The sequence below is a fragment of the Dromiciops gliroides genome, chromosome 5, assembly GCF_019393635.1.
Source record: "Dromiciops gliroides isolate mDroGli1 chromosome 5, mDroGli1.pri, whole genome shotgun sequence".
NCBI lineage: Eukaryota > Metazoa > Chordata > Mammalia > Microbiotheria > Microbiotheriidae > Dromiciops > Dromiciops gliroides.
In genome coordinates, this window is record NC_057865.1 from 20,255,701 (window position 1) to 20,281,119 (window position 25,419).

General features: G+C 43.7%; 1 protein-coding gene across 3 annotated transcripts in view; it reads left to right on the plus strand.

Moving 5' to 3' along the window:
- The first annotated feature begins 3,642 nt into the window (after window positions 1–3,642).
- The window catches only part of ZNRF2 (zinc and ring finger 2), a 46,461-nt gene continuing 24,684 nt past the window's right edge, over window positions 3,643–25,419 (plus strand). For all 3 annotated transcript variants that reach the window (XR_006353200.1, XM_043965596.1, XM_043965597.1), the window contains exon 1: window positions 3,643–4,081. Coding sequence is in view for 2 of the 3 variants with exons in the window: in XM_043965596.1 (XP_043821531.1) it covers window positions 3,673–4,081 (409 nt within the window). In the remaining variant the exon portion in view is untranslated. The remainder of the gene's footprint in view (window positions 4,082–25,419) is intronic.

Sequence of the window (25,419 nt, forward strand, 5' to 3'; positions counted from 1 at the left end):
CAATCCTGACTGCAGGATTCATATTCGTGCTTCCTTTAGAACAGGCTTAGCCAACTGCTTCAGTCATATTCCTCAAAGCAAAATTTGTTGAATCACGACTAGTTTTTGGCAACCATGCTGTGAAATTGGCCTAGCGAATCTCCACATATCGCACATATATAATCCTGCATGTACACTAAATGAATTAACTCTATAAGCCTCCTGATCATTCCAATTCTATTCAACAAGCCTCCCAAGGCCAAGGCATAACATGACACATATGGAAATGGAACAGCCCTCGAATACATTCATGTGGGGAACAGGGCATCTACCCAGAGAAGTCAATACAAACTTACATGCACTTCAATTCAGTCTGAGAGAGAAAGCACCACCCAGCCAGGAATCAGGGACCTGAGCTGTGCTTCAAAGAATGATCCCACCAGGGTGAGAAGAGGAAGTGGTACACTGCAGGTGTGGGGCACCACCTGGGTAAAGACATGGAGGCAGAGTTATGGGGTAGGGGGAAGCCAGTTAACAGAATCACTAGAGGAGAATGTGAGAAAGCAGAGAACCAGGAAGTGAGACTGCAAAGGTAGCCTTCCTTTCCAGATGAATTTCCTTGTTCCTCACTCTAGTCCTGCCAAACTCCTAGCTGCACTCCACCCCAGTTAACTCAGCATCCTATCTCCCACCTTTGCCTTTATGTCTTGAATGTACTTTGACCATAACTTCCTTCATCGTTCCACTCACTTGTCATCTCCTACAGCAGATGCTCATCACATTTATGTGCCTATTACAGACCCCTGGGGCCGTGTGGTAAAGCCTATAGAGCCCTTCTCAGAATCGGATTTTTAAGTAATTGAAGTAAATGCTAACTCCCAGTTAAAGGTCAGTGAAAATAGGTATCAATTTTCCTTCACCCTAGTTTACAGACCTCAGATTAAGATTCCGGCCCTCAGGGGAGCTTCTGCTGCTATTTCCTAGTGGTTTGTGTTCTCTCCCTACCTAAACTGCCTTGCATTTGCCAAATTAGCAGAGTATAAGCTTCTTGGGAGGAGGACTGCTTCCATTTTGTTGTCTTCTGAGCCACTGGATGCAGGGACTTGTACTTAGTTAATGTTTATTGCATTGAATTGCTTTAGAAATCATAGGCAAACAAGACCATGCATTTACTGAGTGCCAATTATGTCCCAAGAACTATGCCAGTAGAATTTTAGAGCTGAGTGTGATATCAGAGCTTTCCTAGTCTATTCTAGCCTTCTCATTTTATAGATGAGGAATCTAAAGTCTTCAAACTAAAATGACTTACCCAAGGTCACAAAGCAATTTAAAGGGGCACTCTGAAGTTAGAACCTGGTGTCCCTGTGCCTGTTCTTGCTACTGTGCCCTCTGGTCCAACTCCAACCTCCCCTTTTAAAAATTTATCATGCTTCTCCCAGGGGTAATCCCAGGATCACTAGAGGTTACCTCTTTCTGGCTGTGTCAACCTAGGTCCTTATCTGACCCTCAGCCTCTCTGAAGAGAGCTGTTTGGCTCCAGCATCTGCAGTCAGTGAGTTTGCTGTTTATTTGTGCTGGTGAACTTTTTATTAGCATTTAAAGGAAATACCTAGAGTAACACCCAAGGCAGGTGGCAATAGAGGAACAAACATCTTAAAGATCTGCCCAGGCCAGACTGGAGGGCTGTGTTCAGCTCTGGGCCCGGATTTTTAGAAGAGAATTGTCAGGGAGCAGCTAGGTGGTGCAGTGGATAAAGCACCGGCCCTGGATTCAGGAGGACCTGAGTTCAAATTCGATCAGACACTTAACACTTACTAGCTGTGTGACCTTGGGCAAGTCACTTGACCTTCAACACCCTCCCCACCCCCCACCACCACAAAAAAAAAAAAGAGCATTGTCAGAGAGCAGAATGGGGGGAGCTGGAGATAAGACCCTAAAAGGGCAGGTAGAAGGAAGCGGCCTGGGGAAGAGAACATTTAGAAGAGAAGAAATAGCTTGTTTCGAGTACTTGGAAGGCTTTCTTTGGGAAGAGATTCGATTTGTCTTCCTGGGCCCCAAAGGGCCGAGCTGGGAGGGAAGCTGTCCAGGGGAAGATGTAGAGTCTGGTAGGCTGGTCAGTCCTCTGGATTCCAGTTTCTGAAATCCTGTCAAATAGCCCAGGGCTTATGCGCAGTGCCAGACACTTAATAAATGCATATGGAGCTAAGCAGAACGGAAAGGGCCCTACGAGGGTCCGCGTGCTTCCCAGAACGTCCCTGTTTTATGGATTCGCGCCTCGGGCGGGCCCAAGCTGGACCGGCCCGGCCTGCCGGCTTTGAAGCCAGACTCTGGCTACAGCAAATCTTAGGGCTCATTTAGCCCAGACGTCTTGTTTTATTAGTGCGATTCGGCGACTCGGTCAGTCAGTAATCCTTCTTGAGACACTGACCAAGGTGAGAACGAGGAAGGCAAAGGGCTGTGCCTGCCCTCCGGGAGCTCCAAGTCTAATGCGGGAGACGAGACCGACAAGCTGCGGACAGACTGTACTGGAGGGCAGGCCCGGCCAAGGTCACGCGGCCACCTCCAAGCGGGGCTGTGAGTTTCTAGGTCCAGCGTTTCCACGGCGTTGCCCCCACGGGCAGGGGGATTCCGGATGGCCCAACTGCAATCCCCCGACACTCAGCACCGAACACACAAAGCAATTCCCAGAAGTGGCCTCCCCAACCGGGCACCACGTGCTCGCCATTGGGGGCCCAAAGGGAGGGCGCTTCCAGTTGGGGGCGGGCCACAGACCCCCGGCCAATCAGCGTTCGGCCCGCGGAAGGGGCGGGAGCTGTGCCCGAGGACCGCTCACCTTGAAGGGCAGGGGGCGGTCCCATAGGCCTGTCCATCATCCACCCTGCCCCCACCCCCACCCCCCCCTTCCCCCGCGTGTCCTCGGGGGCGGATTGTACCTACACTTGGCCCAGCCCAGGGGAGGACTGGTTGGGGAAGTGGGCGGGGCATCAGCGTGTCCATCATCCGCTCAGCCAGCAGTAGCTCCTCCTGACCGGACCATACCTTCGCTCGGCAACGGGGGAGGAAGCCTGAGGGGGGGGGGCAGAGATCAGTGTGTGGGAGGAAGGGGTACAGGGGGTGCTTAACTGCGACCCCCAAAGAGGAAGAACGTGAACAGCCGAAGACGGCCAGGACGGCTTTGTTTTTCTCCCGCCTGGGGCTCCCCAGCGCCCCCGCGGTTAGCGGCGCCCCCCCCTCCGCCCTCGCGCTTGGCCCCGGCGGCGGCACGTTACTTGGGGCGTGGCGGCGGTTGCCGGGAGTTGCGGGTAGGCGGCCGTCGGGGGCGGGGCGTCGCTCCGGAGGGGGCGGAGCCGGGGGCGGGGGGCAGGCGGCCCGGCGGCGGCAGCGGCGGCGGCGGGCGGGCGGGCGCCTCCCCCCAGGCCTGGGGCGGCGGAGGCTACAGAAGGAGGAGGCGGCGGCCGCGGAGAATGGCGGCGGCGACGGTGCTGGTGGCGGAGGCAGCAGCAGCGGCGGCGGCGGCGGCGACGACGACGACGGTGGCAGCAGCAGCGGAGCTCTTGGTCCCAGTCCCAGCCGAGGAGGAGGCGGTGCCGAGGCCCGGGGAGGGGACAGCGGCCTCACCTAGCGGCAGCCCCGGCGGCTCCTGGGCTCGGCGGCTCCGGCCCACCTGAGGCTCCGGCCCCGGCCCGGCCCGGCCATGGGCGCCAAGCAGAGCGCCCCCGCCGCCGCCAACGGCCGCGCCCGCGCCTACTCGGGCTCTGACCTGCCCTCGGCCGGCGGCGCGGCGCGGGCCCGCGCGCCCGCACCCCCGGCCCCGGCCGCCTCGGGCTCGGCCGCCGCCCCCGCCCCGGCCCCGGCCCCGGCCGCCTCGGGCTCGGCCGCGGGGCCCCGGGGGGGCGCCCGCTCCCTGGGCGGCGGCGGCGGCGGCGGAGGGGCCCGGGCGGCTCAGTCCGCCTTCCACATCCCCAGCAGCAGCAGCAGCAGCGGCCCGTACGGCTCGCAGGACTCGGTGAACAGCACCCCCGACGAGGGCCGCTCGGCCGCCGGCGGGCCCCGCCTGGTGATCGGCTCGCTGCCAGCGCACCTCTCCCCGCACATGTTCGGAGGTAAGTCCGCTCCCCCGCCCCGCGCGCCCTTGGCCTTGACCCCCTCCCGCCCCCCGCGCCCGGCGGGGGCGGCTTTGTGACTCAGGGCCGGCTGCCCAGAGCTCGCCCCCCGACGCTTCCTGCCCTCGGAACTTTGGCAGCTTTCCTCCCAATGTCACGTGCCAGGAGATCGGAGACGTTGCCGGACAATGCTCGTGGACTGGACCTGGAAATGGGGGCGGGAGCGGGCCAGGGAACGACCCCCGTCATGCTCCAGTCTTTACCGCACGACCCCCTAGGGTGGGAAAGTGGACCGCCCTTCTGGCTCTGGGTGCGAGGCTGGGCAGGGAGGGGCACTCTCTCCCGGGACCGGACTTTCGTAGGTGATTCCCCGCCGGTATTTATACCTTCTTGTGTAATTTAGAGTTGAATGGATGAGGTATTTATTGCTTTTATTTTGACCTGGAGCAAAGTGCCAGTTAATGTGAACCTGCCCTTTCCACTTCTCCTGAACGTTTTGTAAACAAAATTCTTAAAATTTTAGGTTTCTTTCTCCTTCCTTTCACCAAGGCTTTATCTTAAAAAGGACACGGGGAAGTGCTTTATGTACAGGAAAAGGAAGCTTGACTGGGGCGGCACAATGTACCCTAAGTAGAAATAGGGATAATTTTAAATTATAGGATGATACTTTTTAGGAAATGGAATATCCTTTGTCTTAATAGCCTTTTACGGTATTCTGCTCCGTTTCAAAACGACTGACAATTAAAACCAGGTTTGGAGAAACCACCGTAAGAGCAAATTTTTTGTGTTGTCACCAAAAGGTGTTAAATATAAATATGCATGATGTATCTGTTAAATGTGGCAGAGGAAGGTAGATCAACTAGTACGTGTTTCTCATTGAGGGGGAAATAAGACAAGAACCTTTAAAACCTGTTGAATTCATTCCTCTCGTAATATACGCAAGAGGTTAATATAGAGCTGGTTTTTCTGTTTCAGTTTTCAAATTAGTGTTAGTTCAAAAGGGAAGTGCTGAGCTCAATCTTGTTATTTCTCATTCGAAATAGAATTATGATTTTTTTTTCCCGTGTCTTGTGACTTTCTGGGCATGGGATAGCTTTTGTAAATTTTTCTTGAAAAATAAAATGTGGTTCCTATTGACCACAACAAATGTCCCCGGCACAACGGTGGCTATTCCCATAGTTTAATTACAATAGGAAATAATGGCAAAGGTATTTCACCTAGAAAGATGAGTACTTTAAAAAAAAAACCTGCAATTCTACATAGTAGAATGAAATTGGCAATTACCGTGTTTCTATCCAAGGTTGTAGGTGTTTAAAAGCAGGAGTTTAAAAGGACATCATTTGATCAAATTAATCTTTTTTTTTCAGACTTATGTTGATTCTGATTAGAGAGAAGATTCCATTACGACAATTTTCACTTTGAAGCTAGAATAGCTTGTTTAATGTGTTACATTTCTAATTCAAAAGCAGGAAACATAAATTGGGGAATTAAAAAAGGAAGGTATGAACCTACTTGGGGTGTGGGGAACCAATGAAAGCAGATGACCAATCCATCCATATGCCCTTTTCTCCTGTGGGTGGACTTTTCTCCTGTGGGAGTTGGACTTTTGAGTAATTGGGGTTTGTAAATCCCGGAATTGTGATTACAATCAGTAAGGAACTAATGGCTGCCTGTGAAGGGGGAGATAGAGCTGTGGGGGCAGCTTAAAAGAATGACTGTTTGAAAATGAAAGGGCCCCTGAAAAAGTGATCTATACTACTTGCTAAAGGACGATTGGTGAAACTAGGGTCTAGGGTCAACAAAATGTTGCTCCCATGCCTTGGAAATGGGTTCATTATAGATGTGTCCTCCTTTAATAGTAATTTGATATAATGTGTTTGTATTAGTATTTGATATAATGGAATTTTACTGATCATTTAATTGAACTGGTAATCAATAGTCAAACACTAAGTTTTTCATCTGCTTTTTATTTTTATTTTTTATTGACATTTCTTACATCACCATAATTACCTTAACCCCTTCCCCTCCAGGAGGCAGAATATTTTTTAGAGAAGAAAGATATCGATACAACTGATCAATACATTGAAAAAGTTAAAAAAAAATGTGTGCCACTTGTAGACTTCTGCCTTCAGAAAGGGGGTGGAAGGGAATTGGTGGAGGGCAGTGTCCTCATTCATGTCCTTCTTGATCTTTATAATTTTGTCACATTTACTTTTGGTTTTTCAATGTGAGGTTCTTTGCATTTACATTGTTGTGGTCACTGAGTATGTGGTTTTTCTTGGCCCATCACTTCATGTAGATCTTTTCTTGCTTCTCTTTAGTCATCATACATTTCTTACAGCACAGTAAGATTCTATTACATTCACATACCACACTATGATTAGCCATTCTTCAATTGATGGGCCTTTACTCTTTCTAATTCTTGGCTATTATGGAAAGTACTATAAATATTTTGGAGTATATGAGGACTTTTCTCCCTAATCATGTCTTCCTTGGGGAGTAACAGAATCTCTGGTTCAAAGAGTATGGATATTTTAGCCACTTAGTTGTATTTCTCTAAATTGCTTTCCAACCATGTATGGTTGGAAACAACCCCTCCAACAATGACTTTGTTGCCATTTTTTGTCATTTTTGCCAATTTACAGGGTCTGTAGGTTGTTTTTATTTGATTTGCATTTCTCTTATTAATGATTTGGAGCATTTTCCCATATGGTTGTGAATACTTTGTAATTCTTTTGAGAACTGTTTTTATTCTTTGGCCATTTGTCTATTTGGAAACGGTTATTAATTTTATATATACATTACACATTTATTTTTATTTATTAGTTTTTTGTATAACTTGGATACTAAACCTTTATCAGAGGAATTTGAGACAAAGAATTTTTGCCATTTGGCCACTTCCTGGATGCATTAATATTGTCTATGCAGAAGCTTTTCAGTTTCGAGTAATCAGTTACCTTTTTATCTTTTGTAATTTCCTTTATCTCTTGGTTAAGACTACATCTCTTCACTTACTAGCTATGTGACCAAGGGTAAGTCACTTAACCCTCATTGCCCCCCCCCCAAAATACATCTCTTACCCATAGCTGTGAAAGGTCTATGATTTGTTTTCTAATTTTTTTAATGGTATACTCTTTAATATTAAGGTCACATCTATTTAGAGTGTATTGTGGAATACACTGGTTAAGTTGTTAGTGTAAGCCTAATTTCTGCCAGACTGCTTTCCAATTTTCCCAGCAGTTTTTATTGAATAAGGAATTTTTCCCCCTCATTTGTATTTCACTTTATCAAAACGCCAGGTTATTGAGTTCTATTGTTTCTGAATCTCCCTTGTCTAGTTTGTTCCATTGATCTGTGCCTGCTTAGTTTATACCAGATGGTCTTGATCATTATAGAACTTATTGTGCGCTCGGCTCTGTGCTAAGAAAGAGGGCCCCAAAATATGTGAAAGAATCCTTGACCTCAGCAGAGCTTCCATTCCAAGGGAGGAGACCACACATGTTAATGTATGTATGTATATACCAAGTGTACTTGGAATGATGACAAAATCCTTTGGGGGGAGGGGGATCAGCAGAGGCTCCAAGTGGCAGAGCTGGGAGGGATATACATTCATTTCAAAGCTACTGAAGCTGGAGATACTAAGGAGCTGCCCCAGGAAGGCAAGTAAGGAGGAATCAAGGGCAATGCTACAGAGGCAGATGGGAGTCAAACTTCAAAGGGCTTTGCATGCCCCAAAGAGGGGAAAGTAGTAGGGAGTCACTGGAGCTGATTTAGTAGGGAGACAGTGGAGAGTAGCAGGGGAGCACTGTGGCCGAAGCTAAGCAATGCAGCCTTAGAGCTTGTGGGCCCGTAGTCAGGCACTTATCCTCCGTCTATCTCAGTTTCCTAAACCGTAAAGTGGGGATAGCAACCACACCTCCCTTCCCAGGGTATTTGTAAAGTACTTACCAGTGGGCAGATACCTAGGTGCTGCCTTCCTTTCTCTCCAAAAAAGGAGGAAAATCATTGTGGCAGCTAGGAGAATGAATTGGAGAGGGGAGAAACTTTTCAAATATACTTAATGAAAATGAGTAGTCAATAACTCAATGACCAAAAGTGGAAGAGATTTTTCTGAATTCCTGAAAATTCAGTGGAAGAAATGTGTATATAAAGAGCTTTACGACTTTCAAGTATTAAATTAATATGTAAAATAAGATTAGTTAAAATTTGCAATGGCCTGAGAAAAATGCTGCAGGTGACTAAAACCTGAGACTTAAGTATTAAATTATGTAAATTGTGTTTGTAGCCATCAAGTGCCCATAATGCAGGTGGTTACTAATCTTATAGCAAGTTTTAAGAGTGTTGAGTCCACATTCCAGTGAGGAGTCCTGCAGCCTTGCCAAGCATCATGAGCCTTGGCTTCTTTTTAAAATTTAATAATTGTTGACAACAAACTTGTCACTAGGGCTTCTCTTGATCTTTGTTGAGGCCAGAAAGAAAAATGGGCCTAAGACACTAGACAAAGGATTTAGGTTACATTGAGTAGTGCTGGACCCAATTCTGCATTGGGCTCTGACTGAGTGAGCTCAGGCCAGTATTAAGTCACAGAACCTTGGCAGAGCTTGTTGAGCAGTTTTCCTTCCCTCTCTCCCTTCCCATTTTACCCAGATGAAGCTGAGACCCTGAGGTTATACAGATAATTAATGAAAACTGGGATGGGAATCCAGCACTCTTGCTTGACTCTATCATCTGAATCATTCTTCCTGTTAGATAGATTTGAGAGGCATAGTGGGATCAGAGCAGACCTGGGCCTCAAGATGACCTGAGTTCAAGGCCTGCTTCTCACCCACATACTGGCTGTGTGGCCGTGGGCATCAGTCACTAGGCTTTTTCTGTACCTGAGGCTCTTAAAGAAACCTAGCACCGTGGAATTTTCAAAATAAATATTCCAATATCATTGGTTTCCTTGGCAATCCCATGTAATTTGTGCTTTAACATTTTTTCCACATAGTGGTCCATAGGCTTGGCCAGACTGCCTAATTAGTAGTCTAGGACATGAAGAAAAGGCTGTACCCTCCCCCCCCCCCCCACAGGTGAGGTCATAGGCCTAGGGCACCCTTCCCACCCACCCCTTCCCAATAAGGATTCAATGAGATTCTGCCTAAAGGTAGAAAAATGAAAGTACAATCTTTTTCCCTCTTTCCAGCTTAGAGTCGAATTCTACCAAAATGGATACCTTTTCTGGACTGCACAAGGTCCCCAGACCCCTTGTACTAGACTGGGACCCAGGACTGGTGGTATTTACCATTATCTACTTTTAGGCCTTAGACAAATCACTTAACCTTATTGGGCCTCAGTTTACATATCTGTAAAGAGCATTGGATAATCTGTCGATCACTTTTTTTTTAGTGAGGCAATTGGGGTTAAGTGACTTGCCCAGGGTCACACAGCTAGTAAGTGTTAAGTGTCTGAGGTCAGATTTGAACTCAGGTTCTCCTGACTCCAAGGCTGGTGCTCTATCCACTGCACCACCTAGCTGCCCCTGTCGGTCACTTTTTAACTCTTAATATCTGTGATTCTAAGTAATAACCTAAACAAGAACAGGTAGAAATAGACACAAGGGGTAAAGTTGATTTGATTTATTACTACTTGTTATTTTATTTCTGTCCCATAGGAAACTCATGTATTACTCTGTATAGGGCAGAAACACATGAGATTTGTGGTGTGAATAACTGCAGTCTGAGATGGTGACTCCAGCTTCTTGCAATGCACATTCAGGTTTAAAAGTGAAGAAAAATCAACCAGATTCCCCAGGGCAGTCAGTTATGGCCCAGCTTGGCCTTGGTCACCTTGTGACTAGTTGGAGCCTGTTTGGGCAGGTCAGGAGCATTTCCGGGCTCTGATTGGGCCTTCTACCAAGAGGTACCAAAGAATGCTTAATCCTAAAACTTAACCGTTGATAATGGAATCTGTATATCCAGATAGATTGATCATTGAGATTCATTTTTATAGAACCATAATTCCCTTTCCATTATTGAATGCTCATAATTTGCAAGGGAGTACTTGGACTGGGCTAGCTCAGGCCTCACTATTCTGACATTCAGAACAAGAGTTGACAACTTGTACCTCAGTCAACAGAGGGAGAAGATTTCAGCACACACTTGTGAAGAACCCATACACAACTTTAAAAGAGCTCTTTCTCTTTAGGGTTAGGTTCTTTTCTTTAGATAGCAGGGATGTCAGGGGCACTCACAATCTCCCAATTTGGTCAATACCAGAGTTTTTGCTTTTAGAAATTTCCTTAATATAATAATCCTAAAGAAGATAATAAAGTGTTTCTTGTACCACCAGCTGCTTCAGCAACTGCTATAGAAAATATAGTTCCTGAAGCCAATCTAGCAACCCCACCCCACCACTGCTTGGGGGACAGTGGTAGTTAATAATTCACAGGCCCTACTATGTGCCAGGCATTCTACTTGGCACTGTCTCACTAAGGGCTTTTTTTTCCTTCTTTTTTTGGGGGAGGGTGAGGGGGGGGGCAATGAGGGTTAAGTGACTTGCCCAGGGTCTTCCAGCTAGTAAGTGTCAAGTGTCTGAGGCCAGATTTGAACTCAGGTCCTCCTGAATCCAGGGCCGGTGCTTGATCCACTCTGCCACCTAGCTGCTCCTCACTAAAGGCTTTTTAAAAAGAATGTTTTAGATAACTAACTTAATTTTTTAATGTTTCTATGAAGATTAGTGACTTGGAATATCTTGCCAAGTGGGATTTCAAAGTGATTTAATGATCCAGAGGAAGTATGGAGGCAAAATCTTTGGTTCAGTGAAGTCATTGAGTAAACAGCGTTCCTGAAATCTGTCTAAAAGTTTTCAATGTTCGTATGTCTGAATTCAAACTGTAGATGGATCTATCTCTAAAGCCCTGACCTACTGACCTTATATATTAACAGAGTCTCTCTAAGGGATTGTGTATCTTATTTCACAGTAGTTGAACTGCTTAAAAATGAAAGAATTTATTTGAAATATTGACTAAGGAATAGACTACTATCTCGTTATTTTGCATGAATTTATTGGTTAAGTTTGTATTTTAGAATTTCCTTGTCATTCAGTACTTTCAAAAACCTGTTTTCTTATGTGTCTTTGGATTGTCCACCAACATTTAGCCACACTGCCCTGCCTGGCTTATCTAAAACTACTTGAACAGTCTGATAGGACATGACCAGCAAAATTAAAGAATGTAAGTAACTTGAGCTTCTGACACTGGGTCCAACATTTGTAACAGCCATAACTCTTCCTTCTTCCAAGGCTGTAAAGTATAGAAAAAAATTTTGGTAAGGTTTTGGGTTTTTTACTTTTAGGATGTTAAGAGGAGCTCTCTGGCAATTCAAAATTTTAGTATTTTAAAAAATGGTACGTGGGATGATAACCGACTTTGGTGGAATTTGCAGTGATTTGAACAAATAGCATTTTTAATGCTTTGAGAAATAGTAGTTACTAATTCATCTATAATACAGATAAGAATCCCTTTTTTAAACAAACTGCCCTCATCAGCTTCAGTTTGGTCTTTTAAAAATTTGCTTAAAAAAATAAAGAAATAAGCTTTTTTTTTAACAGAAGAATATTTACTTTATGCAAATAAATGCTATTTAGTCTAGATTGATTACAAATTGCACTAGTAGGGGAGGAGGAGGTGGGCAAAGATTCCCATAAGCAGTGGGACTGAGAGGGCACACTTCTGCTTCTGCCCTCTGGCACAAATATATTAGCTAATCCAAGAGTCTTAACATTTGACATTTTAAAATACATCTTATAGTAATGCTATGGGAACATTTTGGTGAGGATTATTCCTGACAGTCTACTCTAATTTCTTCAAAATTTTAAAGGAAAGTGGATTGAAACCTCTTAAGTAACATTGTAGTTCACCAAGTGATCATCATGCTTTGCAACTGTTTAGGCCTGGGGCTCTAAGTATTTTTCACCTGGTAAGACAACTTGGTTTGTCATTCCCTGGATACCTATGAATCCTGTAAAATTTCAAACCTAGTGCATCTTTCATAACTAAATGTTTGGCTTCCTGCTTCTCTTCCCAAAGTATTTTGAAGATCTATCAACATTTGTCCTTCCTGGAGATATTTTTATCTACTTCTTTTGTAGCTAACCAATTAAATCCAATATTTAAGTGCCTAATTAAGAATATTTATGATAGTAACTGATTTTTATTATCTGCTATCTATCAACACAATAAATAGGTGTACTTATCACTGTAGATATTTCATGAGATTTTTAGATATTAAATTTGTGTCAGAAAATATTGTTATCTAGAAGTCAAAAGTAGATACATTTCTGTTAACATAAAATTCTATATACATTAATCCCTTGTTGGGGAACATTTGGGAATTGAAGTATCATGGCATTGACTTATTCAGGTAACATCATTTCATTTAATAACAAGTTAATTTTCAGTCCTCTATTTGATTTCCCAACCCACCATTTGAAGGAACTCTTGCCTTCAAGGTTTACTGATACTCTGAACTGCTAAATCCCAGGACCTTTCGAAGACTTCATCATACTTCTGTACAGCTTTTAATTCTGTCCACTCCTCCTTCGCTAACTCTTCTCTTCCTACCTTTCTGACCACTTCTCATCTCCTTTTCTGGGTATATCAGTTGTGTCCTGACTCCTTAGTCTAGATGTCCCACTGGGTTATGTCCCTGGCCTTTTTTCTCTTAACTCTTTCTAGGTGATCTCATTAGCTCTTCTGAGTCACAGATGTATATCCGGACCTGATTTCTTCCCTGAACTCTTCTGCTTGGATGGTCTACCAAACTCAATGTGTTCAAAATAGAACTGATCCTTCTCCCACCAAAGCTCCCTCTTTCCTTCAAACTCCTCATCTCCCCTTGAGTCACCACCACCCTTGAGGTTGTCCCCCAGGGTTCACAACCTTGGCTTTTCCCCTTAACTCCCCATATCCAAACCCCCTGGCATCAGTGCCTGCACCTTTTCCCTTTCCAAGGGCAGCAGAACCTCCTTTCTTCTAGACTGTTTGCCTCTAATCCATCCTACATACCGTAGCCAAAGTTCTGATCTGATCACTTCTTTCTCCTTATCAAAACTTGCTTAGCTCTCTAAAGTTAAAACACAAATTCCTCTTATCCCAGCATTTAAAACCCTTCAGAGATAGGTCCCATTCTACTTTTTCAACCTTATTTCCTGTTACTCCCTCTTAGGTACTGTCCATTCCAGACAAACTTGTCTGCTAGCTGTTCCTTGAACAACTTTGTGCGGTCATTCACCCAGGCCTGGAATGCATTCTGGGCTCACCTCCAATGGGAAGTATTTCTCCTTATCAGCGCCTTCTCCTTCTGCAAGTTACTTTGTATTTATTTAGCTGGGTGCTTTTTCCTCCCAAGCAGAATACAAGTTTCTCCAGGGCAGGGACTATTCCTCACTCTGCTTTCTCTCTCCTTCACCCTCCACTTTGTACCTCTTTGCAGCTAGTCAGCTTTTAATAACTTTTAAAAATTTGCTTTAAAAGAACCCCACAACCTAACAGCACTTTGAGGTGGTTGGTGTAGTAGGTATTCCCTCTTTACAGACGAGGAAACTTAGGCCCACAGAAATTGATTTTTACCCATCTTGCAGTTGATAAGGGGCCTGAGATTGATTGCCAGACACCTGCCTATGGCTGACCTGATTTCTGGTACATTATAGTAGCCTTAACAAGTATCAATATTTTTTTTTACTGCAATAGTTTTTTGGTTTTTTTGGGGGGGGCGCATCAAACATTTATTAGAGCATACAGGTATTCCCATGGAGTTCAGAAAGTTAAAGAAAAGGCCTATCTAGCCTAGAGTTCCAGCCTGGTCGGGTTCTTCCTCAAGTCCTCTGCCAGGAGCCTGCTTCAATCACGAACTCCCTGCAATAGTTTTTTGACAAAATGATATATATTAAATAGAACTAAAGGCATTACTCGCTGTTACAAACCCCCTTTATTTTTACAATCTCATGATTTGGTTCTAATCTACTTTGAGAAACTCAAGATTGTTAGTAGAAATGCACTGAAAAAAAATAGAACTAAGGTATAAATGTATACGGACTGAGGATGGCCCAGCAAAAGTTCATCTACGTTTGTGTTCTTTACCTGCCTTTTCTGTTCTCTGCTGTATTCCAGATTCTCACCTAACATCAGCAATTAGTTCCGTGGAAACATGACATAATTTGATTATATTGCTTTCTCTGGTGGCTGATACTCCTTGTGTGTGCGTGCGTGTGCGCGCATTCATGTTCATTCGTGTCCTGTTGGAGTGTGGTTGCATGGCATTAACTTTGCTATTGCAGAATGACCTATACGTAAGCGAGGCCTCACTGAATATCTGCTGTAGTCCAAAACAAGTTCTGCTCTTTTGTCTGTCGGTGTTAAAGATGGTTTGAGATTCTCATGGCCTGGGCTTGCTGCTTCTGGTTGCACACACTCCCCCACCCCCGAGTTTTCTTCTGCCCTATTCAAAGAGGTGTCGATAAAATTTGAACTGAGCTTTTCCTACATCTTGTCTTTGTCCGTGTGTATACTCAGAACCAGATGTGGTGATTGTTAGGTTGGTGGGGATCATGATGATAGCTAACATGTTTATAGTACTTGGTGTGTGCTTGGCACTGTCATTTGATCCCTATGACAACCCTGGGAGGTTGGTGCTATTATTATGCCCGATTTACAGATGAGGACACTGAGGCAAACAGAGGTCAAGTGTGACTTGCCCAGGGTCACACAACTAGAAAGTGTCTGAGGCCAGATTTGGACTTAACTTCCTGACTCCAGGTCCAGTGTTCTTATCACTGTGCTACCTGGCTGCTAGGAGCAGTCCTATCATATTTTGCAACTAGGAATTGGGTGCCCCATCCTCCCCCCAGTCTTCATTTAAATCACTCAAACACTTCCTTTAAAAGTGACACATAACTTTTGTTTTTTAGCAGAGTGCCTGACCTACTTTCTCCAAATCCTTTAAGTCCCCATCCTGGGTGTCTTGTTTTGTTTGCATTTATCATTTTAGAGCAGCTTGGGGAGATCCTATTTATTGAAAATTTCAGGGCAGCTTTAAAAGTGACCATTCAGGTCATTTCAGTTTGGGGATTAAGTTATTTTCTCTACTAGTAGTTAGGTAGTCCTTGATTATATAGAAAAGAGGAGAAACAAGATGGTGTGATCACCTGAGGCTTCATTTTAGCCAAATCTTTATCCACCAAAATCTTTTCTAATTTCCTTATGGTATAATGGAAACATCCCTGGATTCGAAGTCCAAAGATCCGGGTTGAAGCCCTGACTCTTACCATTAAACTCCCTTGGGACAAAGGGAGGGTGGATACTATTCTCTCTCCCCCTTTCCCATCTCCTCCCTCCCCCTTCCTCCTCAGAGGATCAGCTGAGACTATAGGAGAAAGTTTTCTGTAGTTAGAAAACTTGATGGGAATGGAAGTGGATGTTCTTCATCAATCCTCAGCTTTCACAGGAATCCCCTTTTCCTACTTCTACATCTGATGCAGATGCTAAGAGGAAAAAAAAATACAGCAGAAGCATGAGACTTGGATCATGAGCCCCTGGAAAATTGAAAGTTGGCTAGAAATGAAAGATCTGGAGAGCTTCAATTTGGCTGTTTAAAGTACTATATTGTATTATTGTCCACGATTAAATTTTTATGAACTGCTGGTATAGCTGCATATGCTATATGCTAGTGGGCATAGCTTTATGAATTTCCTAAATAATTAAAAAGCAGCCTGGCAACAGTGGAAAGAACCCCCGGTTTGTGGAGTCTTAGGACACCGGGGTTTAAATCTCTTCTCGAATGCACTTACTAACTCCTGGGCTTCAAGGTAGAGTGGACCAAGTAGATGGCTTCCAACATTCCATTTGGCCCTGAGCTACTATGTAAAACCTTTAGGGGAAAAGAGGGAAGATCTTTAAAGTCCTCTATCATCCCCACAGCCCTTGCTGCTTGTCTTCAGCCCTTCTGCTTGTCTTTTCTGCTTTCTAAGCCTCCTCTCTATAGATTGGGTAGGAAAGGTTAATTGAAAATTAATCTGGGGAAGCTAGGAGGCGCAGTAGATAGAGCACTGGCCCTGGAGTCAGGAGGACCTGACTTTAAATCCGGCCTCAGACACTTGACACTTTTACTAGCTATGTGACCCTGGGCAAGTCACTTAACCCCAATTGCCTCAAGAAAAAAAAAATGAATCTTCCATAAAGAGGGAAAAGCTGAAGTTCCAGAATAATTGTAGCTCATTCTCCCTCTGTCTTGCTGCATTACCAACAAGTACAGTTACAGAAGTAAACATTTGATCTGTTTGTGCTGCTTCTCAGAAACAAGAATTGACTCAGACTAAAAAAAATCATTCATAGCATAGAACAGCTGTCTACAATAGTACTTTCTTTACTAAAGGAACCACAGCAGATCATGATGTGCCTTCATGCCGAAAGCTCTGGGAAGGGAATATGGGTAGTATTTTATTTAATAGCTAGATAGGCATGAAAGTCAGTATCATCCTGGTTCAGGCCTCTCTGCATCATAACTGGGAGCTGAAAGATGCAGAGATTTTGATTGGGTGCATCAGACACCAGACTTGTGAAGGAAGGGAGGGCATCTGGGGGAGGGGGGCTAGCATGAGAACTCTTATACCTTTAAGGAAAGTCTTAATGCCATCATTGAAGGATGCCCAAATACATCTTTGAGAAACAGCACTTTTACATATCTTATTTGATCCTCCCTCACAACTACCCTATAGAGTAGGTGCTATTATCTCCATTTTGCAGATGGGGGAAACTGAGGGTCAGAAGTTAATTGACCTGCCCAGGGTCACACAGCTAGTAAGTGATTTAAACTCAGGTGTAAATGACTTCAAGTTTTGAGCTCTCTTCACTATTAATGACTCTTAAAGCCTAGACTCAAAGTCCATATGTCTAATGCATTGTTTTGCTCAACTAGAAGACTTAGTTTTTTGATCTAGATGCAGGAGCCCTCATACACTTGTAGATATGGTCATTATCACTTTTGGTCACATAGTGGATATCAAAATCTTTAATGAATGGATAGAACTTCTTCTACTTGTCCGTTAACTAGCAGTTGTCACCACTATGCCAGCACTAAGCTGAATTGCTGGGGGTGCAAAGAAAGGCAACAAACAACCCCCTGTCCAGGGGCTCATGGTCTAATGGGGGAGACAACCATGAAAATGCCTACGTACAAACAAGCTGTGTACACAGGGCAAACGGGATAGTCTGAGGGAAGGCACTCAAATTAAGGAGGAATGGCAATGGCTTCTTGCAGAAGCCCCGATTTTAATGGACCCTTGAAAGAAGTCAGGAAAGCCAAGGATTGAGGGAATTGGGAAGGGAGAGTGTCGCCACAAGAAGCCAGTGAAATGCCTGAAGGTGGGAAATGAAGGGTCTTATCCCAGGGACACCAAGGCCAGCCCTTACTGGATGCTTGGCAGCGAACAGTGTTTTAGAAGCCTGGAATGGTAGGAGGAGGCTGGGATATGAATGAGGAGTGTAAGAAGCCAGAAAAGGTAGGAAGTGGCCAGGTTATGGAAGGCCGGTTTTCTATTGATCCAATGGCATTGCTTGGGGTGGGGGCTGACGAGACTTATGTTCAGGCAGATCAGTTTGACCTAGAAGGGGAGAGGATGGATAACCAGGAGGCTATTTCAAGGTATGAGGTGAGGAGTAGAGGATGGACAGGTAAGTTGTGGGCCTGGGCAACTAGAATAGTGGTATCTTAGTGGAAGGCAGTTAGCATTTGAGGTGGTAAGATATAAGGATCTCCAGTTGGAGATACTGGACAAGGAACTGATGAGATCACCAAGAGAATTAATATAAAGGGAGAAGAGAACACAAGACCGGTTCCTGGGGAGCCTCAGCTATTAGTGGGATGAAGATCCAGCAAAGGATGCAGAGCTGGTCAGACAGCTCTGGACAGACCAGGAGAGAGCAGTGTCAGTGTAGAAAGCCGAAGAAGAGAGCATCAGCTAGAAAACCCGAGAGGATGGAGTGCCAAGGAGAGAAGGGATCATCTACTGTGTCGGGGGCTACTTTTATTTCTGGGAGCACTGAAGTGAGGGTGGCCCAGATAGTGAGGTTCAGGGGGGGAGAGTTGGTAGTGGCTTCCACTCTTCCTGCCTTCTCTCCCTCCATTGACAGCAATCCTTGCTTCACATCCTTGTAATATGTGGTGATTAAAACTAGAATATGCTTTGTAACTGGTAGGCATTTAATGTTTATGGAATTGAATGGGGACCTAATTCCAACTTCAAGCCCAGAAGAGTCAGGTCTTCAATTTTTGCCTTGCCCTTCTTCCTTTGCAGCTATGCTGACTTAACTGTCCCTTGGGGCAGAAAGAAGTCCGTTTGACTGGCCCTGCTTTTAGGGGTGCTCTACCTCCATGCCAGGGGGCCATAGGATCTCAGTCCCACTTGGGAGCTGAGTTAACGTTGTTGTATCATAAACTGCATGGGGATTTTCTTACAGCAAGTGATTTGACTTGACAAAATCAACCGGAGAAAATCACTCATTTCCTTCTTTAGTAATTTGTGGTAATGACCTTTATGGAACCTAAACCAATATGTTAATTACCCATGGCTATCTCGACTGTCAGAATTTCCCAACTAAAGCACACACTGAAGTGAGGCATGGTTGCTACCCATTTGCAACTTTTCAAAGTCTGATTTGTTTTTACCAAAAATTTGGTTACAATTTAAATAGAACCATCCTTTTGGCTTGTAAAACAGGGCTGCACCCCATGGAGTGTGAAAAGCAGAAATGTATTCATTGAAGTCCTCTGGATTGGGATTGTTACCTTTCTTTCAAAAAAAAAAATCTCTAAATCATTCATTGCATGGAAAACTACTGCTAGGTGTAGAGAGTAATTATTAAAATATAATTAAAATTTAATGGAGCCTTAAAATAACCTGGAGTCGTTCAGAGCTCCCATGGAGAGAGAATTCACTTGCCAAGAAAGTGATTTTTTGTTGCTGCTCCTGGCCCTCCTGCTCTCTGGCCTGCCAGAGGCCCTTGGGTGTATCTGCCTTTTTTTTTTTTTTCTCCTTTGGGGTGGGGGTGGGGCAGTAATCTGTTGCATTTACAACCTGTGTGACAAATCTCTTTTACTAAGGGGAAAGATTAAGTCTCAAGTTAGATTAAAACACACCCAGAGCAGATTAGGGAAGTTTAAGTGAGGAAAAGCAGCCCAAATAGTCAAATCTGGCCCATCTCCATCTTAGTTATTTTAAAGGGTCCCTCAGGGGAAAGGGTGATACACTCGACCTTGTAACTAGACAGTGACTTGAGAAATCCGGCAGTTCTGAGAAGTTGTGTGTGGACCTTTAGTTTTTGCTAATGAGGTTCTTCCAGGGCATTTTAGAGTAAGACTTGCTATTTATAGGAATCCTATGTGGAAGATAACCAACCCTGAATGTATTTTGTAAATCTGGACATGCATATACCTGAAGTTTTTAACCTTAGATGTGAAAATTCTATATCGTTCATTCTTATTGCAGTGTCAAAGGGATAGGTATATTGTAAGATGGTTATCTCCAGTCTTCTGAATTGTTTATCTTAAAGCTAAAAATTAACACTTTTTAAAAATTGAAACAATACCATATATTCACATATGATATTTCTTTTTTTTCCTTTTTTTTTTTTTTTTAGTGAGGCAATTGGGGTTAAGTGACTTGCCCATGGTCACACAGCTAGTTAAGTGTCAAGTGTCTGAAGCTGGATTTGAACTCAGGTCTTCCTGACTCCAGGGCCGGTGCTCTATCCACTGTGCCATCTAGCTGCCCTATGATATATTTCTTAACTTAGGTTGATAGTCTTGAAAGTGAGACTGAAGTGGGGAAACTTCAAGAATTGCATGCTATGATTTTTGTCTAAGATACAAAAGGAAAAATCCAAATTTAAATTGAGAAATGTTTCTTCAGCTTATATCCTAATTCTTTATTGTTTTCTGTTATCGTTTTATTTTTTTTAGTATCTATTGAAAACAATAACTGCCCCTATTTCTACTTACAGAATTTTCAATGGAAAAAGTTAGCAACATATTTGCATGTTTTGTTACATAGTCATTCTACTGAAACAAAGCCGGTGACATTCAGTGATGCAGGGAACCAGCAACCAAACAGTATACAGTCAGCTCTCAGCTGGTTGGGGGAATCAGTAGAGAATTTCAGTGAAAATAAAAGGTCTTTACCAGACATCAATAGCTTGATCGACCAAAGTTGGAAAAGCCCGGTTGGCTAAGGAATCTTAAGTGTCAGTTAAAAGTGTCGAAAATATTTCAAAATAGTCAGAAAAGCGGTAGGATAACTTGTAGCTGATGAGTCAGGTCCTATTTGATTTGGGTTGTGGTGGGTTTTAAGTGTTTTCAAAGATCCAGAATGAATAGATAAGAAAAGGCCTTGGATAAACTATTTGAACCACATTTCCCCCTCATACCTAGTACAGCTCCATTTCGATGGAATAGAAACAGCTGACAAGACTTTCTGGAGTGAATTTTGAGCACGGGGACCAAAGGCAGCCAGGAGCAGAAATAGGAGTTGGGGCCTGGTTCCTAAAGGGAGGGCCTTTCTGCTCCATTACTGAAGAGACCCAGCCCTGGTGGTGCCTAGTGTTAATGAAGCTCGGCTTCACTTTGCATTGATTGGGTTTTCCTCTTTTTTTTTTCCCCTACCATTGCTACCTATATTCCTCCTGGAGCCAATAGTTTTATGGTAAGTATATTAACCAAACCTGATTTGCAAAGTTTTTGGCCTCAGGATGATGTTTTTAACCTCTCACCTTGGTGAAAACTTTGTAGACTACATCCACTATAGTCTCTGGTTTCTCAGGTTCTCATGGGTGTGTGTGTGTGTGTGTGTGTGTGTGTGTGTGTGTGTGTGTGTGTGTGTGTGTGTGTGTGTGTGTGTGTGTGTGAGAGAGAGAGAGAGAGAGAGAGAGAGAGAGAGAGAGAGAGAGAGAGAGAGAGAGAGGGGTGGGGGGGGGAGAGGGAGGGAGGGAGGGAGAAGGCGGCCAGGGCCTCCCACCTCCACCTCCTGCATGCTGTGTCCCATGGCACCCAATATCCATATCAATATCCAATATCCTTCAATTTCTTGGCCCTGTTTCTTCATTTGACTATTTTGCATTTTTTTAAGTTATTAAGCAGGAGGTACCTTTGTGATCACTTCCCTCTATGGTATTTAAAGTCTTTCCCTTTTTTGGACCAGTTTATTTCTAAGATATCTGACTGTGCATTTTAAAGATATCTTCTCTTCTCCTTTCCCTCCCCCCCACCCCCAACCTTTTCTTGGAGAGCCTTAGATGAATGAAGTATTCTTCCTCAGCAAGGTGCTGCTATCTTCATTCATTTGCTCTTAATTCCATGTTTCTTTGACAGATTTTGTGTTGCTTTGTTTCTCATTTCAAGTCTCCAGATATTCGAGTTTTGAATGGATTTGGGGCTGAGGGAGACTGATTTATTAGCAAACTAATCTGAGCGACACTTTGTCCCCTCAAATTTGGCAGAGTTTTCATCACCACTGTGCCTGTGTATTTCATTAATGAAAATACTAACAGGATTGAACCAGAGACAAAGATGAGTACAAATCAAAGCCCTGAGTCATTTAAATTACACCAGAATCATTAAAAAGCAATTTTCATCAAATGTAGATATTGTAGACACCCACAGTTCATTTTCTGACATTGTTGAAAGTTAGAAACAGTTATGGTAACTGCTTTCCAATTAGCCTTGGTTGGTTCTATCATTTTTCTTTCAGATTTAGGGATTTGACAACATTTAAAAGTAATAACTGGGGCGGCTAGGTGGCGCAGTGGATAAAGCACCGGCCCTGGAGTCAGGAGGACCTGAGTTCAAATCCGGCCTCAGACACTTGACACTTACTAGCTGTGTGACCCTGGGCAAGTCACTTGACCCCATTACCCCGTAAAAAACAAAAACAACAACAACAAAAAACAAAACAAAACAAAACAAAGTAACAGCTAATTGGTTTAAATAGACAATATTGATATTTTGAATACAAGATGACAGAATCGGAATCTGAAAGAATGAGTTCTAAAGGCTATCAGCAGCTTTTCCTATTCAAGTGTATGGGGGGGGGGCACTGGCAAGAAGCCAGATTGAGACTTTGGAGTTCTAGTTAATCCAGCTCTACCACAGCTTTAGTGATTAAGATGACCCATTGGTAGCATTTTGTCCAGCCTCTGAGTCAGAAATTTTGACTTAAAAAACTTCCTTTGAATTAAAAAAAAACCCTTTGATCATTTTCCAGAGAAATAATAATACAATAATTGTAATTATTGAAATACATTTAGGAAAATATTAAACAAGATTAGGTGCCCCGATTAAATCTATAAACCACCTAGTATAAGAAAAAAATGTTATTAATGGTTTGAATTAATTTTACAGTCCAAAACAAATCATAGCCTCTACTCCCCTTTTAATACATTGGTTTATTTAATTGGACAGAAATACAAGTTGGCTCATATCAGTATTTCTGCCTGTTTGCTTCTCCCTCTCCCCCACATTGTAAAGGCAAAGAAAGGCACAGTCATGCGCTTATCCCTGTGTGTGGATAAGGACAGCTCAAGTATGTATCTTTGGTTCAACTACCTGACCTTTTGTAGAGTCATGTGATTTTAGAGCCTTAGAAATCATCTCATCAGACGCCTACGTTTGGTGGGTGAAGAAAGAGGAAGTGACATGCCCCAGAGATGGACCTGGGTCCTCAGTCTCTAAAGCCTATTGTCGTTTCTATCATGATGTGTTGTATTGCCATATGACTATGCCTTCCTATCTAAATGTTTATGAGATATGAGCACCAAATTTCCATAATTCATCCCAACCAAATTAATCTTCATAATTGTAAGTAGCTTGACAGTTGTCATAAGAAGTCAGATCTTCTCCTGAGATTATATCTAACTGTCTTTCAGTGGGTCCCAGGAGAACTCTAAGCTCAGACTCAGATGCCAGGGAGACGTTTTGGGTGTGTGGTTCCCTTTAAATCCTCCACCAGGGTACTAACCCCCTGTGACTGGGGCCCTAGTTTAGGGGACAGTCCTTCCTTGCTCAGGTCTAGAAAAAAAGCTTGCTGTGCATTTATTCTGTATATACACTTGTTACTTGTCTCCTGGGGACAGAAACTGGTTTTTGTGTCAGCTGTCACTGCACAGCTTGTGCTATGCATCAGTTCATAAGCTTTTCCAGGCCTTTCTGAAATCATCCTGGGTCATTTCTTATGGCACAGTAATATTCCATCACAATCATACGCCACAGCTTGTTTAGCTATTCCTTTGATTTAGGAAAGGGTTTTGAAGTCAAAGACCCAGGAGTCTCCAATCATTGCTTTCCTTATTTATCTGCATGACCTGACCGTGGCCAGTCATGATCAATCCAGTTGTGGGCCTCCCCTTACTCAGAGAGTGTCTTCTTCTGTATTACCCAGTGACCATGAATTTCAATTCCTCCTATGATTTGTAAGAGTAGAACCAAGAAAACACAGAACTACAGTAATGTAAATAAAAAGACTAAAATGATGTTGAAATTCCAGTTACTGATCTTGAGTCCAGAGAAAAGAAGAGGAAGTAATTTGTTTCCTCTTGGCAAGAAAGATGGAAGATGATGCCTATATCATCACATGGTTAGTTTCTTGTTGGATTTTTCTCAACTTGTTACAAGGAAAGATTCCTTTTGGTTGGTAGGGTTTTACTTGGAAAAGATCATGTTTATAAAGAATCAAAGTTTGATAATATGGGGGAGAACAAATACTTTGCTGTTGCCTGGGTTGTCTGGGTTGGTTTGGTTTTTGTTTTTTAATGAGTTTGGAGTAGATTAAATAAGCCAAGCTAAGATCCCAGGAATTGGGGAGGGTAGTAAGTAGGTACCAAGTTCTCTATGTTTATCTGAAATTCAAAAACATTGCTCCTTTTGGCACAATAATACTCTGTTAAATTTCTGCAGGGTTGTTTTAGTTGTTCCCCAGTTAATAAATGGGTAATTTGTTTATTACTTTTTGCCACCCCAAATAGTGCTGCTGCATTTTTTGGTACACATATTGGATCTTTTTGTCAATACCTCCAAGCAAACTTCTTTTAAGAACTGATAATGTATTCCTAGGGAAGATAATCTGTTTATAGTTTACTCTATTGAGTCACTTATCTTCAGTTGTTAAAGGAATTTAAGGAAGGGGCTTCTGACCAAGGTTGAGTAATTTTGGATCATGAGATGATGATGCACTTGGGAGTGTAGGAAGAAGGACTAAAGAGTTAAAGGGAACTGAATACCCAGCTGTGGTTCTAAACTTCACCTTTACAATCTGGCCCTTGTGAGGCCTGGGCTTAGCTGGAAAAGGGCTTCATCCAACCTCAAGCTTGCAACTACAAATCAAGATCTGGGGACTGCGGAAACGGTGGCCTGCCCCCCCCCGGGGGGGGGGCGCAGAGCCGGGGTACTCCTTCCCTCCTGTCCACCATTGGCCTACAACTTCCCTTATTTGCCTGAGGCAGGATTACAATCGAGGTCTTTCCGACACTAGGCCCCCCCTCCCCCAGCCTGACCCTCTCTATTTAAACTAATTATAATGGAAGTTTTCAATATATCCTTGGAAATCACAATTCTTTTTTTTTTTTAACCCACAACATTTATTGCCTCATGGTGCAAGGTGCTATGCTAGGGATGGAAGGGATGCCCAGAAAAGTTATAGAAAATGATGAGTATGTTTGCAAACAAGTCTGGTCCAAGGTGACATGATCATGGCAGATAAAGTGCTGGAAGCCCTATGAAAAAGCAGGTGTGGCGGAAGTGAGGGACAAGGAGCATAAGGCAATGATCTGCCCAGTTCCTGGCACTGGCTGTGCGGGCACCTGAGCTAGACTTCAACAGGAACAAAGTCTTCTCCCAGGCATGGGGATGTCCCTGTGCCCAAGCCTCCACTTAGTCACATCTTCTGCAGGAAACTTTTTGGTCCTAATTCTGTTAGCTGCCTTCTCTTATTTCCTTTTTATCCTGTACACATTTGTTCCCTTGTCTCTCCACCATTAGACTGGGAGCTCCTCGAGGGCAGGAACTGTAGTTTTTCTCTTTGTATCCCCAGCACTTAGCACATAGTAGGTGCTGGCTGGCTGTTTCTTGACTTTCGTCCTTTCAGGGAGGCAGAGGTTTTCACTGTAAGTGAAGAAAGAGGACATAGTGTGTCAAGACAGAATAATAGCTGGGACTGTCCTTTGCCTCTTTGTATCCCCAGTGCTTAGCACCGTTCTTAGCACATAGTAGGTGCTTAATAAATGTTTATCCAGTGGGGCAGCTAGGTGACTCAGTGAA